The sequence below is a fragment of the Meriones unguiculatus genome, chromosome 17, assembly GCF_030254825.1.
Source record: "Meriones unguiculatus strain TT.TT164.6M chromosome 17, Bangor_MerUng_6.1, whole genome shotgun sequence".
In the NCBI taxonomy this organism is placed as follows: domain Eukaryota; kingdom Metazoa; phylum Chordata; class Mammalia; order Rodentia; family Muridae; genus Meriones; species Meriones unguiculatus.
In genome coordinates this window covers 26,719,624-26,738,199 of record NC_083364.1, presented here as the reverse complement: position 1 = coordinate 26,738,199, position 18,576 = coordinate 26,719,624, and the positions used below count along the sequence as shown (strand labels likewise).

Below are 18,576 nucleotides of genomic sequence, written 5' to 3'. Positions count from 1 at the left end.
AAAAGGGGGTTCTTAATAATTCCCTCCCCTGACTCTTCTTGAGGTAAAGCCCGGGAAAGGGTGGAGTCAGGTAGGCTGACCCACCTGGAAAGTTGAGGTGGGAGCCCCAGTATGGCTCTGGTAGCCTGGACCCCTTCATTCAGGCTGCTGTGTCTGGTTGCAGTTCAAGTTCAGGCTGACAAGGGGTCCCTGGGGGAGCCGGTAGAGCTCAGCAGTGTCAGCCTGCATGCCTTGCTTCCCTGTGGACGCTTTCCATGGCCTTGTGCGGAGGGCCAGCTTTCCTGGCTGTCTTCTGGAAGAACCACGGGGGTCGGGGTGTGTGTAGAAAAACAAACAAACAGGATAGGCTCAATCTGTAAAAGAGATTCTGCAACTCCTCCAGACTCGGGTACCTCGCCTGTAGCCATCTTCCTGTAAACGTATAAAGCAATGAACCCATCGTAAGCTTCACAGAAATGCCCAGTTGACCTCAAGCTGTGCAGAATTTACCTCTGTCTCATGAACACACACTCCGGAAGGTACCTAGAAGTAAATAGTAAATTCTTCACTTTTTTAAAATTGTATTTTCTTTGTGTATTTAGTGTGGGGTGTGTGCTCGCACACAGGGGGTCCGCATGTGGCGCAGCTTTCTTACGGTGGTTAGAGGATATCGTGGGGGCTGCTTTTCTCTTTCCACCATGTGTGGGGTCATGAGACCTGGCGGCCAGTGCTTCTCTCCTCTGAGCCATCCTGCTACCTCCTTGTTGGAAATATTAAGAAATAAAATCGAGAGGACAGAGAGAGCATCCTCCAGACCAGTGCTTCTTATTTCTCTGCTACTTCCTAACTGTGATATCTCTAGTGCCATGATGTAGTGTCAATGTCTGATATGCAGAATATCCGACGTGCAGCCCCCAGAAGGGGTTGAGGATGGCCGCTCTAGAGCCTGGGAGCTCTCTTCCAGTGCCTCCTGCTCCGCCCTTCAGTAATCATTGTTTTTGAAGATTGTCTGGGCTGGAAATCCCTTGTAGAGCTAGTATGAAAAACTCAACAGCGTGTGGGTGTAAATAGGACGACTTCGGTGAAATAAACGGTAAATAGTCTAGTCCTCAAGGAAAGCTGTAGCCCTGTTAGCAGCCTCCTCAGGGGATCAGGCCCTCCTCCTTTAAGGTCCAGGGGGTGACTGTCAGGGAAGTGCTAGGGAGGCCGTTGGCCATCCTGTCTATAGATATCTCAGTGTTATGGAGTTGCCTTCCTACAGTTGCTTTTCGTTTAGGGCTTGGAAGAGATTCAAAACAGAAACATTGTTAAAACTGATGTAGCTCCTCAAAGCTAGTATAGAAAGTTGTAAAATTGCATGTCTCTCTGTAAAAACAGACCACATGTTATACTAAACCATGGGCTCTGGAGTCTCTGTAGATTTTTCCAACCCTTTTCTACATATTTTCACAGAATTCAGTCAAAGCCACAGATAAGATGGAATCCCAGAGAACTTTGGTACTTTGATGTGGGCTTGAAGGAACTGTTACCTTCATTTCTCTGAGCTGACTTTTCTGGATACTAGTGGGTGTTTTTTAAATGCAGGTTTCAATTCCATTTTTTTTTTTAACATCCCATTTGTTTCAGTGGTGGCTTTGTGAATAATGTCAGCATCTGAGTAACTGAAGTAGTTATCCTAAGTAGATGGAATAATAAATCTCATTGTAGAGTCATAGCTCTATACCAAATTTACAAAATTGGTCTTAAAATCCAAATGGACCCATTTTCCCCTTGAATTCTTTTTAGACCTGTGTTTCTTTTGTGTGTTTGTGTGTGTGTTTGTTTTTGAAGTAATGACTGCGGAAGTGCCAGTAATTTTCCAAGGACCAGCTAATTGACCATTAAAAATTAGTCTTCCCTAAGTATGGTGCAGTAGACGGCCGGCAAGTAGGCTTAACGGTCGTGTTAGTCTGGAGCCTCAGAGAACAGACACTGGGCCCTTCTGCAGAGAACACGGTAGTCTAGCCATGGCAGCCATTGCTCTGTAGATAGAATGAGGCCACTTGTCCGTAAAAGGATCCTAAATGTGTTCTTGTTGGAAGGTGAAAAAGAAAACTGTAAGACCCCTAGGAAGAGGAGGCTTGGGCGGGTCTTGGCTATTGGTGTTTTTCAGGAGGCTCTAGTACTGAAAGGTAAGAGAGGAAAGCTGTTGGAAAAGTGTGAGGGAAAAACGTAGAGAGATGATTGCATCCCCCCCACACCCCCAACACACCCCGCTTCAGAATCGACTTTTAGAGGCTTTCCTAGCTGGGTCTCTCCGCTGCTGTAGAAAGGCCCTAAATGATTAGTGGTCATTCCTGGTTCCATGGCCTCTATCATCTGTACAGCTGTCAATGACCTAAGACCATTGATCTGAACGAGAGCCATATGGTCAAGTTAGGGAATAGAGCCCGGAAGCCTTTCCAGTCCTTTGTATTTGGTGAAAAAAAAAAAGCCCTGAGATGGGGGAGATTAATCAAGGCTGCCAGGCAGGTCAGTCCTGTAGATGCAGAAGTAACAATCCTGGCATCATCAAGAAACCACCATTTAGCCCCTATACTCCGGCATCCATGTTCTACCAGAAACGGGAACCCTAAAGCTGAGAGTCCATGCTATCTATTTCATTATTGTGGTACCAGCCCCAGAAAAGACTTCCTGGGGTGGGGCAAGTTTGGGTGTGTGGGAGACGGTTCTTGAGTGTTCGTGTGCTGAAGAAGCGGCCTTAGGCTGAGACGGCCCCCTCTTGGGCATAGGCTGCCCTTGAGCAGCTTGGGCCCCATCTGTGCCCTGGCACTCACTGCTTCTCCATTTGGAACCCAGGGAGCTCAGAGTCTCGTCATGCGGCGGCTCCCAGCTCTTGGATGGATGCCAGGCTTGCTGATGCCATTACCGGATTAGGTTGCTTTTTAAAAAATTCATTTTGTGAACTCATCAAGCTCATTTAACGGAGCTACCATTGTCCCTTCTCTAGGCTGCTTTTGAAAGAATGGCCCTTACCGTGGGCACAGCACGTGAGCGTGTGTGGGCATAAGTCATAACTTTTAAGCCTATTTGGTGAGGTCCTGGCACATAAAATGAGTAGGCTAGAACTCAGTCTTACCTGGAGGAGAGCTCCCCCCGCCCCCAAAGTCCTGCCCAGCAAACAACCATGTTCCTTCTGCTTAGAAAGAGGAAGTTAGAGGATTGCTGCAGAGGGTAGAGGATCTCTGAACAGGCTAAGCTCCAGGCTCATCTCCTGAACAGGCCAGGTATAGTTGGTGAATTTGATACCGAGAAAGATCTCAGAGAAGTGGGGGTGGGCAGTGAAAAGCAGTAAACAGAAGACATTTGTTTAAAAAAAAAAAAAGTATGCTTGCTCAGCTTGGTGGCACATGCCTTAATTCTAGCACTCTGGAGGCAGAGGCAGGCAGATCTCTGAGTTCGAGGCTGTCCTGGTCTACAGAGAGAGTTCCAGGACAGCCAGGGCTACACAAAAAAAACCCTGTCTCGAAAGACGAAACAGAAAAAGAAAATAAGTATGCTTTGAAGAAAACGGCTTACGAGCTCAAAATTATCTCATTTGATATACCTGAACTTTTCCTTGAAATCAAGCTTGGTTGTCAGGCTGGCTCCATTCGCTCCCCCTCCGGGTGATTACTAAGTGTTTGGGGGGAGGTGGAGAGGGAAACAAGACACCAAACCAGTTTCCAGCCTAGTGCCCTTTGAAGGCTTGGGAGAGGTTGTATTCTCAACTCCCAATCTGCGCGCTCTTTTCCTTTCGCTGCCTGAACATCCAGGAGGGTATGCTAAACCCTTCGGGGGCCAAGTGCGTGCAAGCCAAGACATTGTTGAAATTCCTAGTTTGTCCCAAGTCCCTCCGCTCTGGGGAGGAAGCCACTGGGGCTCCCCATGTTGTCTGCCAGGGATAAATGGGGGAGCAGAAGCCAGGCAGCGCGAGCTCTCAGAGAAAGAGAGCTCCCCCGAATCTAAACCAGTTTAGCAGGGCAGTGGAAATCGGAATTCTCCCCTGGAAGCTACAGTGATTCTAAATGGCAGCTCAGTAGTCCTATTTATTCCCTTAGCCTCTCCCTGAGGGCACTTCCCCACACCTCTGCTCTTCGCGGGTTCGCCCAGCCTTGCAGATTTCAGCAATAATCCCAGCCATTTGGATTCCGGGGAGAGTGCAGACCCAGCCAGCGCCCCCTACTGCGACTGAATTTCTTACATAAACACGGCCTACCGGGCGAGCAAGCTTCTCCGCGGCTGCAGCTGAGCTGGCCACTAGTCGAAGGGCTGTCCCAGTTAGCTGAGCTGCAGACTGACTCCCCCTCCGGCCCGAATGGAGCATTCCAAATTGGTTGTGAATGGAGGGCGGGGCCCGCTGGCAGACTTTTTCAATGAATAACCAGACCCCATTGTGCAGCCTGTGGAAAAACAACCAACTCCAACAACGCTGGGACTGTTAGAAATCTGCGTGTGATTGGCAGCTTGGAGAGCCTCCAGAATTAGTTTCCTTTGGCTTCCTAACTGCTCCCTGCTCTCCAAGCCTGAGCTTAATGGGGTATGAGTTTTCTTTTAAGGGTTGTCTTAACTCTCTCGCTCCCAGGCTGATGACCTGGCCTGTGAGGACGGCTCGCAGAGAAGCTGAGTCCTCCCTCCTTGCTTTGCCTGCCATGTTCTAGTGCGGCTGTCTAAAGGCGGTGGTGGTGGTGGAGTGGAGTGCGGGCCAGTGTCCTCAGAGAGACTGGATCTGAGAGTGTCATCCTTTTATCTCTGGGGCTGTGGCATCAGTCCGTAGTCCAGTCCTGCCTACCCCGCCCCCACCCCAGATGGCTGCCAGCCCTTCTAGACTCTTCTTTATTCCAGGTCTGGAAGATAGGTGTTGGCAGGTCGCAGGCAGGTCCATCTTTCTAAATCTTTCACCAGAGCCAATAAAAATGTACTTCTCTCTGTCCTTTGGCCTCTCTTTCATTTTTATCTATGCTCAGAACGTGTTGCTTTAAAATGATGTTTCTCAAACTTTAGTCCTTAGGTACAGGCTTCCCTCACTGTGGCTTTGCTGCTTCCCAAACCCCAAGGAAAGGGATGGCCTCCCCGAATGAATACCCAGGAAGTGCCAGAAAGAAGTCTGCCTTGGAACAGCTCCAAAGCCAGGGGAGCCTCCTCGTGCAGGAAGTACTTGGGGCTTTAGGAGGACCCAGCTCAATACTCTGCAGCCTGAAATATCCTGCAGCATGTTGGCTGACAACCAGCTCCGGGGACACTCCCAAAGAGCGAGCTGGGCTGGCTCAGCACTGCGGGACACACACCGCTAATGGGCAGAACTTAATAGTAACGATCAGCATGGTTTCCTCGGGATTTTAAAAGTGCTATCGAAGTGTTTGTCTTCTGTTTTCACAACCAGGAAGTTCATGTTTTGTCCTAAAGGCTCTCTACCCTGGGTTCTTCTCTGGCAGTTAGTTGGCCCTGTTCAGGGTACCTCCTTTTTCCTGAGTTAATGTTACCTGGGTAGAATGTCCTTTGTCAGAATTGAAACCTGTCAGGTGGTGACTCTAGGTTGTCTGCTGCCCCGGGGGTTGCTGGTGGGGCCTTTCCCTGCACCCCTGGAAATACATAGTCTCCTGTGTTGGAGACCAGACTCTGGAGCTGGCCCAAATTTCCTAATCTGAATCTTGTTAGTTTGTTTTTCTTCTGAGACAGGCTTTCTCTGTGTAGTCCTGGCTGTCCTAGAACTCTCTGTAGACCAAACTGGCCTCCTCTGCCTCAGAGTGCTGGCTGGGATTAAAGCCATGAGCCACCACCACTTCCTAACCTGAATCTTTTTTTTTTGTTTTTAGCTTTTTTATATTAATTGCAGTTTATTTGCTTTGTATCCCAGCTGTAGCCCCCTCCTTCATTCCCTCCCTCCTCTCCTCCAGGTCCACTGATAGGGGAGGTCCTCCTCCCCTTCTATCTGACCCTAGCCTATCAGGTCTCATCAGGACTGGCTGCATTGTCCTCCTCTGTGGCCTGGTAAGGCTATTTCCCCCTCAGGGGGAGGTAGTGAAAGAGCTAGCCACAGAGTTCATGTCAGAGACACTCCCTGTTCCCATTTCTAGGGAACCCTGTTGGATACTGAGCTGCCGTGGGCTACATGGTAAGATCTATGAATGGTCCGTGGCCTAACCTGAACCTTAATGAGTGGCAAACAGTTACATTTTCTAGGTTGCCCTCAGGCCCTTGCCATCATCCCTTTCCTCCCTCACCAGCCTCAGATTTTCTTTAGAGAAGCCAAGATATCGTGTGGGGCCTGAACTTGTCCTTTCTTTTTATGAATATTAATCTTAGTCCCTGCCTCAGTCTCCATTCCTGTTCACATTTACAGTTTCTGTAGTGTCTCTTGATTCGCTCCTCAGCCAGACCCCAGCCCTGCATGGTCAATAGTGCCTGGTCAGATACCTAGCACACAGGCATGGTCTCTGTCCATCCTCTCCCTACCCCTCCTTTAGTGGCCTAGCAGGGAGTAATGCTATAAGATCCTCAAGGCTATATGATGCAATGGTGACCTTAGGGAGAAAACGAACTAGCGCTTTTTCTCATTTTCCTGTTCGCTCCTTGGTGTCTAGATGGAGCCGCTGATTCTGAGCCTCCCAGGACATCTGCATGTGCCAGTGAAGCAAGCCCAGCCTAGGTGCCCAGGTGCCCTGCCTGTACGATAAGTGGCAACACGTGCCAGACAAGTCCTGTGTCACGGAGCTGTGGCTTACCCCCCAATCTAAGACTCTCCCCCTCAGATGGAGTCTCTAGGCTGACCCAGAACTAGAGGGCTCAAATGATCCTCCTGTCTCAACCACAGGTGCATGCCACTACACCCCTGCCTTTGAACACCTTTGAACAAAGGTCTGAAATAGACCAACCTGGGCTTCCTTATACACGCCGTTAACTCTCAGTTTCTCCCTTGGAGGCAATGTCCAGTCTCATGTAGTGGATGAGGTAGAGAATTTTGAGGGCCACTGTTGCTCTTCCTAGCCAGGCTTTTCCTTTCTGCCTGCTTCAGAACATGGAAGTCATTATGTTCTTGGCCACACTTCTTGCGTGCTCTCTCTCTCCCTCTCTCTCTGGGGTGTGTGTGGGTGTGTGTGTGTTTGTTTGTGTGTGTGTGTGAATAAAGAGGTGAGGGATGCCTTGAGCTCTCCCTGGAGCCCACCACATTTTGCCTGGTCAGCCTGCATAGTCTTGTTTCTTCTGATGTATTGGTCATCGTACAGTGGTCTCCTACGTTGACTTTCACAGGCAGCATTTAGTTTCCTGCCTTCCCAACTGATGATTTAGTTACGGATGTCAAGTGCTATAACCAGCTGCTACCCTGGCTGGAGAGGAAGGAGAATTTCCTGCTAGATACTAAGTTGTTGATCTGAGCCCACCAGAAACCTCTAAGCTGCCGCTCCTTCCCTGTTTATATGTCGTTACAAGCTAATATAAACAGTTCCTGGAGTGTGCCAGTTCCCATCTAAAGCCCCTTGTCATGTCAGTGGCCCTGCTCACAAGGAAGTTGGAATTGCTTTTTGAGTGCAAAGCCCCCATTTTCATCTTACCATGCTCCTCCGATCATAGCCAGGAAGTTGTTCTGGGAGTTAAAAACTAAACCACAGCCCCCTAGGCTGCCATTAGCACTTCGGCACCTTCAAAATGGGACTGACTTCTGTGTTGAAGCTCTCTGTGCCTCACGTAATTGTCCATACTTCAGGGAGCAATGAGAACATAAAGTAGTATGACATAATCTCCACAAAAAAACAAAAGTTAGAAATGCTGTCCCCAGCCCGTGTGCATGCTGCGCCTCTTGTCACCGAAACTTCATGCCATCCCCATCTAGCATGTCCCTGGGGAAGGCGTGTCCTGCAAGCATGCTACGGCTTAGAACCACTGCGGTGTTGCCGGAGTCCACAGCCTAGAGCTGAGTTTGCTGGAGATGAACTGACCACGGGAGGACGGTTTGTGCAGCATGGTGTCTTCGTCTTGCTTGACCTGTGTGGTGTCGGTTTACTGTGAAGCAGGTTGGAGGGAGGTCTGTTGCTGCTCGGTCCGGAGTCTCGGAGGAGAGCGCTTCAGGGGATTGTCTAGACTTTTCTGCTGACTCCATTTCAGAGCTGGCGCGGTTCTTTTATCAGCTCGTTTTTCTTCCTCGGAATTCTACCTCCTGCATTTGGAGACAGGTGCCCGTTTTTGGAATTCTAAAGCAGTCTTGCGCCATCCTGTCACTTAAGTGTTTGTACCAACCCACTTAGATCAGAGTAACTTCTCTGCCTGCCCCCTCCCTATCACCACGGATGTTTTCAAGGTGCCCAGTATTTTTTTAGGTAGTTTACCAACAAAATTCCTGAACCGGTGTCCCCAAAACACTACACCCGAAAGGTCCTGACTCTTAAATTCCTAAAACTTTGGTATGGCCCTGTATGTTCTTATGGACCGTCTGTACTCTTCCCTCAGGCAGCTCCTGCTGTGGCAAGATCTGGCGCTAGTGGCAGCTTTGGTTATTCTCCTCTGCTTGACCTCCCAGCTAGGCATGGTTTTTGGTTTTTTCCAAAACCTTGATCTCAGTTCCCGTGCCTACATATTCCCGGCCCAGTGTGAGGCCTTTCCTTGTAGTCCATGCCATGACTTTACACTCAATAGCCTTTCTTTGGCTGATTACATTACCTGATTTCTAGCTCTGAATCCTAACAGTTTTGCACTTCCACTATTTTGTTTCCTTTTGTTTTTTTCAAGACAGGGTTTCCCTGTGTGGTCCCGACTATCGAGGAACTCACTTTGTAGACCAGGCTGGCCTGGAACTCAGAGCTCTGCCTGTCTCTGCCCTCCTGAGATTTAAAGGTGTGTGCACATTTTTGTTTCCTCTTTATATACTTATTCCTGAATCTGCTTCTGCTGATTGTAGCGTTTCCCCTGCAGTAGAGAAATCTGACTCCCGAAGTCAGATGTTCCAGGAACTAGCTTTATTGGCTCTTGATCTGACTATTATGTTATTTATTGTACAAAGAGAGGTACTGGCCATATTACACAGTCTTCTGCAGTTGTTCATTGATCAGTTCTCCTTCTTCGTGATTGATTCTACATCATGAAATCCTGAATCATAGGGCCAGGGTGACAGTGAGTTCTGTGGTCCTTGCTGAAATGACATACAGGACAAATAACCCCTCTAGCCATGTTGGCAGACACCCCGTGATCTCTGCATTGAGGAGGCAGATGCAGGAGGATCACAGAAAATTTGAGGCCAAGACTTACAGGCCAAGTGAGAGACTACATAGTGAGAGTCTTGTGAAGGAGAGCAAAAAGGGGAGGAAGACAGAAGGCGAGAACCATACAGAGAATATAAATATCCAGTAAAAATGAATGTTAAAACCCCCTCGCACCGCCATGGTTGGTTCTCAACCTAAAGCCCTGAATAATGCAGCCAGTCCTGAAGCAGCCTTTTCCAGTGCACACAGGGAACAAGTTCTGTCCCAGAGCAGAAGCTACGCTTCCTTGATGTGAGACTTTGCATGGGACAAATAGATCTGCCCTTGTGGTTTCAGACTGATCAGCATTCGTGTGACATAGGCCCACCTCAATACTCACTATACTAGGTGACTGTCTTGTCTCCAGGAGTTGTGTGGTAAGCCTCGGTGCTGTACCGGGAGCCTGCTTCCATCCTTGTTTCCTAAAGATTTAACTATTTCCCAAGGTGGATGTGACGGTGTGTGAGACAGAGTCTCGCTATATAGAACTGCCTGGCTTGAAACTTTCTGTGTATCCCAGGCCGTCCCTAGTTTGCACTCAGCTTTCCTACCTTGGCCTTTCATGCGCTGGAGTTACAGGCCTAAGTCACCACACTCACTCAGCATGCTTTTGTTTTTGGATCTTTGGCTTCGTGTTTTTTCTGATCCCCCAGCCTGGTGCATTCGTATAGGCTAACCAGGGTCCTCAGCCTCGTTACTCAAGCTCCCTCTCCTTGCCCTTCTCCTGGTCTTGCCCTGTTCAGCCTTGATGAGCAGAGGAGACCAAGCCAGCTACTCGGGAGATTGAGGAGACCGTCAAGGAAGAGATTTGAAGTCTTTTTAGTTATCACAGGCTGGTGGTGGCTGCTTTGTGTGCTCTTGGACTGTGGGCATGAAATCTAATGAGCTGTCCAGCTGGTCTGGTGGTGCTGGACGTCTGAGATATATATACATACATATATATATATTCATTCACAAGGAGAGGAAATTCTTGTGAATGCTTGTGGTTATCAGTTGGACATATGCTCTAGTTCCTGCTCTGCGTGGTTCCATATGTGTATGAAATGACTGTTAGGCTTTATTTCAGTCATTCTGTATGTCGCACCAGGGCAGTGAAGAGTAGTGGTGACTGTCATCTTGCCCACTCTAAGATATTTTACCTATTTTTTTCCTAAGTGGGTGAGAGCCAACAAAATACTCGATAACCACAGTCTTAAGCATCAGAATACGGTCAACATTTGTGATTTTTAGATTCCCAAGGTCCTGTGTTCCTGGTGTGGGAACACACCAAGGTTGGCTTTCTTCATGTGTAAATGCATTTAGCCTTCAGTTTTTGTTGTTGTCGTTTTTTTTTGCTTTGTTTGGTTTCCTCCCTGTGTGAATGTGGACGTCATGTGTGTTGTGTGTGCAGGCGTGCGTGTTCACACATGCATTGATGGAAAAGAGTTCAGCCTGGGTTCCTTCCTCTACTGCTCTGCATCTTAGTTATTTATATTTATTTTTCTTGAGGTTCAGGGTCTGTCCCTGAACCTCATCAGATGGCTGGAGCTGGGCTCACAGGGGCGTACTGCCACACCTGGCATTCTAAAGGGGTGCTGGGGATCTGAACTCAGACCCGCCCACTGGTACAGGGAGCATTTACCTAGTTTACCTGGAGCATCTCCCCGGCTCCAGGTTTGAATTCTTAAACTCTTGACTTGTTAGTCAACCAGAGAGAAAAGATCTGCCCTGTCGCTTTCTTTGAGGAAAAGAAAATAATGCTTGTTTTCTTGGTTTATTTTTAAATACAGATCACAACATTTTTACATTTTTTTTTATTGCATGCTCCCCCATCATTGAATCATTTAGAAGCAATGTAAAAACTGTGATATTTCCCCTCCAGTAGTATGTATTTCCAAAAATTAAAGAAATTCTTTGTTATAATCTAAGGAAAGTAATGTGGTCTTATTCTAAACTCTGCAGTTGTCCCCAAGGAATTTTTTTTTAATAGTTAATATTGACAGTGCTTCTGATTTAGCTGAAGAATCAGTCACCAACTGCATTTGAGTGTGCCTCATTTGACTGTTCTCTGCAACAGCCTCTCTGGGTTTGGTTTTATTGGAGGCAGGGGTTCCTGTGGGTCAGTCAGGCCCTCCCTACTCCACCCGCCCACAGTTTTCCCCATAGCACCGAATTGTTTCAAGGACTCGGTCTTGCTGTGTACCCTAGGTTAGTCTCAAGTTCATGGTCCCCTGTCTCAGTCTCTGAAGTGCTAGGATTGCAGGTGTGTGCCATGGCCAGTGATTAAGTTGCTTTTTACTTGTTGACCTGTTTAAGGGTATATTTAAAAAGAGTGTAGGAGTGAAAACAGTGTGGGAAATGCTATTCTCGGGCTTGGAAATCTCCTATACTGTCCACCTTTTCACTTGCACTCCCCTCACTGTGTTGAACTTAGAAGAATAGCGTCAGATGTTGCTAATACTATCAGAAAGGGCTTGGTCGTGCTTGAGGGCTTTTGGGAAACCCATTACAGATTTTATCGTTAGCCTGGGGACTGTGCCCATCTTGCCGTACAAGCACGAGGACCCGAGTTCGAAGCTCCAGCACCCAAGTGAAAAGCCAAGTGTGACTGTGTATGCCTGTAACCCCAGTGTTGAGGACATGGAGACAGGACGATGGCTGGCGTTTGTTGGCCGCTAGCCTTAACTCCAGATTCAGTCTCGAAGGAGAATAATAGAGGACGCCTCAGTGTCCATGTCTGTTCCCCATTGGTGACATTGTATACACACACATGCATGGATGCCACACATACATAATAAATCAACAAAATCAGGTTTTAAAGAATTTAGCGTAGCAGTCAACCCACTGGTGTCCAGGGAAGTCCAATGAAAACATGGGGAGAGGCGGGTAGCAGGGTCCAAAAAAAAGAATTTAGCATAGTTCATCCAAAAATTGATTTCATTCTATGAAACTTGAGTTTGTGCTATCAGAGGTTAGCTATATTATAAAAGAATGTACTTCTTCCAGTTCTGCTCTTGGAACTTGTTCTAACTGTAATTGATAATGTTCCAAGCTTTTATTTTATTTTGAGACAGTTGCCAAACAGGACGTCAGCCTTCCTGCCCATCTGAACATGTCTCTTACTAGGTCTGGGAATTGGATAACCCCATCAAGGAACAGAACCTGTCTGCCCTCCTCATCTTCCTGTGCAGGGTGTTGCCTGCTGTCTCTATCTTCCACTGGTGCTGCTGCCGAGACAGCTGCTTCCAAGGGGAAGTCAGTCCATGACTTTGGGGAGTCAGGTCTTTCCTACCTTATAGTTCAGGGATCAAGTTGAGGGTTTCATGCGGGCAGCTTTACCCATTGAGCCTTTTCTCTGGCCCTAAATGTATTTTCTTTCATTTTTATTACATGTATTTCATTTTTATGTACGTTTTTGCCTGCATATATATATATATATATATATATATATATATATATATATATATATATATATATATATATGCATGCCAGCCATGTGTGTGCTTGGTGCCATTGGAGGGTAGGGAGGGTAGAAGAGGGTATTGGATCTTTTGAAACTGGAGTTGCAGAGGGTTGTGACCACCATGTGGGTGCTGGGAATCAAACCCAGGTCCTCTGCAAAGGGAACAAGTACTCTTAACAGCAGAAGCATCTCTCTCCAGCGCCCAAATATATGTTTGTCCTCCATATTGCTGTGGTTACTGTATGTAGAGACAGTTCTTTTCATATATTGCCCTTGTAACGAATGACTGTGCCAGATGAGCCTCTTCACTCTCTGTGAGCGCATCTTCTGCGTACTCGCCCAGCCCGTCTGTGAAGAATGACAGTTTAGTTCTTTTCCGAGCTCTACGTGTGAATTTGTTGTTTTCCCTTCTCCCATTGTTGAGGAGCAGCTGCTTGGGTTAGTCCCGTGTGTTTTGCAAGGAGTTTCCTAGCGTGATGTGAGCAAGAGCTGTGGGGTGACATTGGCTGATAGGTGGACACAGCATCTACATTTAAAACAGCGTGATGGCGAGCTTTCAGACATCGCCAACTACTTGGTAATGAACGCCCAGGTGTAGCCTTAGTTAAATGTTGCTGGCTAATTTTTATCTGTATTTGGATATGGATCTTTATTAGAATTCTTGTAGTCGAATGGGAGCCTGGAGCGTGGCCTCGGCCAGTGAGTGTTCTTGCCTCAGGGGTGCCTTTGAGAAGGGTTGTCAAGATCTCGGTCTTCCCGTGTGTTGGCAGTTCTCTAAAGGAGCAGAAGGCTTTGGCCAACCGGCCTGTAGGAGGGGATGAGACCCTGTAGGAGGAACGCTGGAACGGAAGGCATGGCTTGCAAGGAATGAAGGCTGTGGGAAGCGTGGCTGCCAGTAGGCATGAAGGAGGAACCAGGACGGTCTGCGTGGTGGGGGCAGCGGAGGGTGTGTGTTCCTTGGTGGGTTAGGTGTCTTGGGTGGCCACCCGGACATGCGGCTTGGTGATTGGGCAAAAATATTTCTTTCATGTTTTCTGATTTGACTTTCTTTTCCATCTCTTTTTGCTAGTTTTTTAAGCTGCCTCTCTGGAAACAGGATCTTGCTTTTCTCAGCCCATGGTGACCTTGAACGCTGTCCCTCTAGCCTTTGCGTGCTGGGACTACAGGCACATCCCACCATGCCTTGTTTCATGACTGGCTTTTTTTTTTTTTACCAACATTCTCCCGTTCCCAACACATGGTTTCATATAGCCTAGGCTGGCTTCAAACTTGCTATGTGGCAGAGGATGGCCTTGAACACCTGATCCTTCTACTTCCAACCTCCCGGGTGCTGGTATTACACACATGAGCCCCTATGCCCAGCGCCATCATCCATTTTCCTAAGTAGTCTTTTGTTCTCTGATTACCTCCGAGACTATAATGGGATGCCTAAGAACTGCTTGGGTAGGAGTCCTGGCAAAGTACCAGCTTTGTTTTCCTATCTGTAAATGGAAAGAGTGCAACTGATATTTTCCATTGGGTTGGAGAGACTAAGTGAAGTGAGCGAAGGCACCTGGCCCTTCGGGAGTGAGTGCTGAGGCGTCTGCCTGGTTGTTGAACTTGCTGAGCAAGCAAGGGGACCCAAATTCAGACCTCCAGTACCCAAGGGAAAAGCCAGGTGTGATCCCAGTGTTGTGTCTGTGGTGGACATGGCGAGGCGGGGCTTGCTGACTGCTAGGCCAGCTCCAAGTTCAGGGAGAGATCCTGCCTCAAAGAGCCTCAGAGAAACGAGGCAGAGGGATGGGCTCTATTTTTTTTTTCTAATGGACAAAGTAGGCATTTAGAATGTCTCCTGTTTCTGACCATGTAGTAGAAAGCAGATAGGGTGACGGCGTGGAATGCTCGCCTATCTTTCCCAGTAGCTCTAAGGCCCTGAACAATTCCTTCGACTCTGTTGAGCCTCTGGGGATTAAACTCAGTGGACCAAATCCCCAGCAACCTCTCAACTGCGTCTGTGAAAAAAAAAACACTCTAAAATCTGCAGCTAACGTGTGAGTGCTATGAGGAGGGGGTCTGACTGTTTCGATCGCTCATATGGTCAGAGCATGGTCTCATAAAAGATCTGAGAAAGGAAGGCAGGAGTGAAATCTTCACGACCTTGAAGGTGGTCCAAATTCATCAGGAATTACTGGCAACTGATTTTGTGGGTCCATCTTTCCTCCTCTGAGCTCCGACCTTTCTAATTATAGATGCTTATCAGTTCAAATAGCCAACACCTTGAACATTTCAGAGTTCTCTGGAGCTCACAATCCTCCCCACGTCTCATCAGCTCCATCCTTTACGGCCGTAGATGCCTGGGACTGTTTAGTACACAGACGACATCTACACCTCGTGAAAGAGGTTCTACGCCATTTCCTTTGCTCCTAAGGCAGCATCGTGTGCACAGTTTCCCTGTGAGGAAACCCAAGAGCAAGGTGCTCTCCTTGGCTTTTGCGGCTCCTGATTTCAGTGGACTGGTCTCTAATCGAAACATGCCAGAGGTAGTCTCCTGCTCACAGCCCCTACCCGGCCGAACTGCAGCCTCCCCGGCTCTCCTGTCAGCCTAGATCTCTCAAGATGATTGATTGGGGGTAGGGAGGGCATTTATGGCTAAACTATACCTAGAATTAAAGAGCAAATGTGGACCCAGCCTTCAGTGTTAAAAGCCGGGTGGCACTGTAACTAAGTCATAATTTATTGCAATGCGGATGTTTTGGTTTTGTGATGTTTTGCCATGTAGCCCAGGCTGGCCACAGTCTGTTCCTCCACCCTCAGCCTCCTGAATACTGGGATTGTAGGATGTGCCCACCAAGCCTGGTGCCGCCATTCATTCGAATTCGGATTTCCTGAACTCTCCCTTTCTGTATAGAAAACGTATCGTTATGTAACAGTGGTGAGAATACACTGACTGAGGTGAAGACAGTAAGCGGCGGAGAGTCCCTTTTAAAGGGGATTATGCTTTTCCTGAAATTACAACGAAGTTTTCTTTCTGAGCAGCTTTGGTTCACATTCTAGGTTTGCCTTGTCAGGGACACTGATAATTTTAACAATAACACTGGGAAAATGAAGAAAGACATTTCTAAAACCAGAAATGAAAAAAAATTGAATGTTGTCATCCATAACCATTTACTTTGCAAATCTAGGTAAAGCGATGATTATAAATGACAATTTTTAGACAAAGGAAAGTCTACCCATAATTTAAGGCTATACATAATTTTTGTTTTAATTGAAGTGTTGATACTGTCCTGGCTAATTTTTTTACCAAGACTTTTGACAGCAAGAAAGTGGTTTAAAAAAAAAGGGGGGGAGAGTGCGACCAAGGGGCCACCCTGATGGCTGCCTGAGTTTCTCACGTCTTAACAAGCTGCAAACAGAGAAGTGTAGCTCCTTTTGTGTCTGAGTATCTGAAAACATTTGATAACAGCTCTAGGCTGCCATGATGTCACCATCAAAACCTCATGACAGACTCTAATATTAGACTTCTAAATATAATCTGCTAGTTCTCAACTTATTTCATGGATTCAGGAAAACACAGTTGGTATTATGTAAGAAAGGAATTATGAAAACCGGTCTTCTCCAGTTTGTTGGCAGGATAGTCTCTCTCTCTCTCTCTCTCTATATATATATATATATACACACACACACACACATGTTTATATTGGGGGGGGCGCTCACAGGTGAGAGGGTGAGTTCGTGTGTCTGCCTGTGCGTTTACCATGGCATTTGTGTGGAGTTCAGAGGACAACTTTCAGAAGTCCGTTCTCTGTCCACCTTGGGTTCTGGGGATCAAATTCAGGTTGTCCGATTCGAAGTTAAAAGAGTAACCTGAAAGTCTGAAGGATTGTTCAGACTTACTAGGTGGAAGATGATGAGGTAGCTGATTGTGCCTGGTAAAATCGCTAGATCTTAGCCAGAATCCTAAAAGTATTTTAAGAGTAAACACTGAGTCAAGGAAGATTTCTGTGGGTCACCAGGGCACTGCTTGTGGTTGGCTGCTCATGAGAATCTTGTGGCAAGGTGAGTGAGTAGTCCCCAGAGAACATCACCCCACACCCTGCAGCCAGGTAGCTAGGCAGAGAGGAGCCATTTTAAAATTCTTGTTGGAAGGAATAGCCCTTGTGGTATAGAATCTGTGTTGGGGTTTGTCCTACTTGGGGGGGGGGGAGGCCTTTCTAAGCAAGAAAGAAAGGGAAGGCTTAGTTCCCTGTGCTCAGGAGTGTGGAACACTGTAGATAAGGCACCTTCACTTTGAAAAGTCCTGTTTTTTTGCCCGCGGAATCTGTAGTTGGCTTCCAAACACAGCCCCTGCCACAGGAACTTACCTTACGTATTCAGAAGACAGCACCAATGACGTCGTCTCAGTCCATTTTCTGTTGCTGTACAGAATAACCAGACTGGTCAACTTATTAATACATAGATACCCATGTGCCTAAATATGTAGTTTATGAAGTTTGTTTTGGTTAGGGCCCTGGGTGCATCTGCTGACGTCTTTGTGCCAAGCAAAGGGCAGGGGGAGGGCATGGCAGAGTTATGTATGACTCGGAGGCTGTTTGTGTAGGAACATGCTTCATCCATTCTCCGAGGTGGAACACTGAACAAGCACCTTCCTTCAGCACCATTACACTGGGAAGCAGATTGCAACATGAGTTTCAAAGAGGGGACAAAACAAGCCCAAGCCATCACTGGGTACCATGTGCTGAAGGAACTTGCCCTTTCCTGATAGGTGTCTGGGAAAGGGTGGGAGCAGATACTGTGGGCACCAAGGCCTCCACAGACTTCCTAGGCAGCCTCTGCCTAGAAGGCTGCTGGGTTGTCTCAGTCCTTGACTTTTAAGACTTTATAATTCCTCTGAGCCTGACTGTTTCTTACTCAGAACTAAAACTTAGAGTTACTTGAAAAAGTCTTCAAAAATGATGCTTCTGAATAAGAAATGTATTGCCAGCCTGGTGGTGGTGGTGGCAGTGGCGGTGGCACACTTGGAGGCAGAGGCAGAGGCAGGAAGGTCTCTGAGGCCAGCCTGTTCTACAGAGTTCTAGGATAGCCAGGACTACACAGAAGAACCCTGTCAGGGGGGTGTATTACCACAGCCACTTAAAGCCTTTGAGAAGCTAATGTGTAATGGCTGCCGCCACTCTTGGCTGTTTTCTCCGTTTTGAGACAGGATTCTTGGTATTCTGTTACCTTATATTTTCTTCATCCTCACTGCCAGGATATTTAAGGACTTCAGAAACTGGGAAACAAGACCAATGACTTAACGAAATAGGAATGGGGGTTGGTTGCTCATTTAAATGTCAGGTGATGATTTCTGGGGTTGTTTTTGTTTGTTTGGTTGGTTGGTTTGGGTTTTTTTTTTTTTTTTTTTTTTTTTTTTTGAGACGGTTCACTATGTATCCCAGACTAGCCACAAACTCACCCTAAGAGCTGAGGTTACAGGTGTGCACCTCCTTGCCCTTTGAAGGAATGCTAATTGTTTTCTGACAAAAGGTTGCATATTTAGGTGGGGCAGTTGACCTTGAGTTCTAAGATCAGCTCCAGCAGTTTGCAGGAAAGAATCGAGATTTATTTACCGCTGTTCTCTGTCTCTCCCTCCCTCGCTCCTCTTCTGATTTCAGTGGTGCTTCATGCTCCACCTCCCACCAAGATCAAACGGGAGCTGCACAGCCCCTCCTCTGAGTTGTCATCCTGTAGCCATGAGCAGGCCCTTGGTGCTAAGTATGGAGAAAAGTGCCTCTACAGCTATTGGTAAGTGTTGGAGGGGGGCTAGGGTGGGGCTGGGCTGGGTGGGCTGGAGAGCTGCACACAAAGGTTCTGGGAGCAGCATCACGTATTACCTAGCATGCCCTGGGGGCGGGGATGGGTGTGGGCTGAGCATGCCTGCCTTGTGAG

The 18,576-nt window shown here is 47.4% G+C and overlaps 1 protein-coding gene across 2 annotated transcripts in view; it reads left to right on the top strand.

The window, feature by feature from the left end:
- Etv5 (ETS variant transcription factor 5) overlaps positions 1–18,576 on the top strand; it is a 53,756-nt gene that overhangs the window by 5,867 nt on the left and 29,313 nt on the right. For both annotated transcript variants that reach the window (XM_021636156.2, XM_021636157.2), the window contains exon 6: positions 18,303–18,432. In XM_021636156.2, the coding sequence (XP_021491831.1) occupies positions 18,303–18,432 (130 nt within the window). The remainder of the gene's footprint in view (positions 1–18,302; positions 18,433–18,576) is intronic.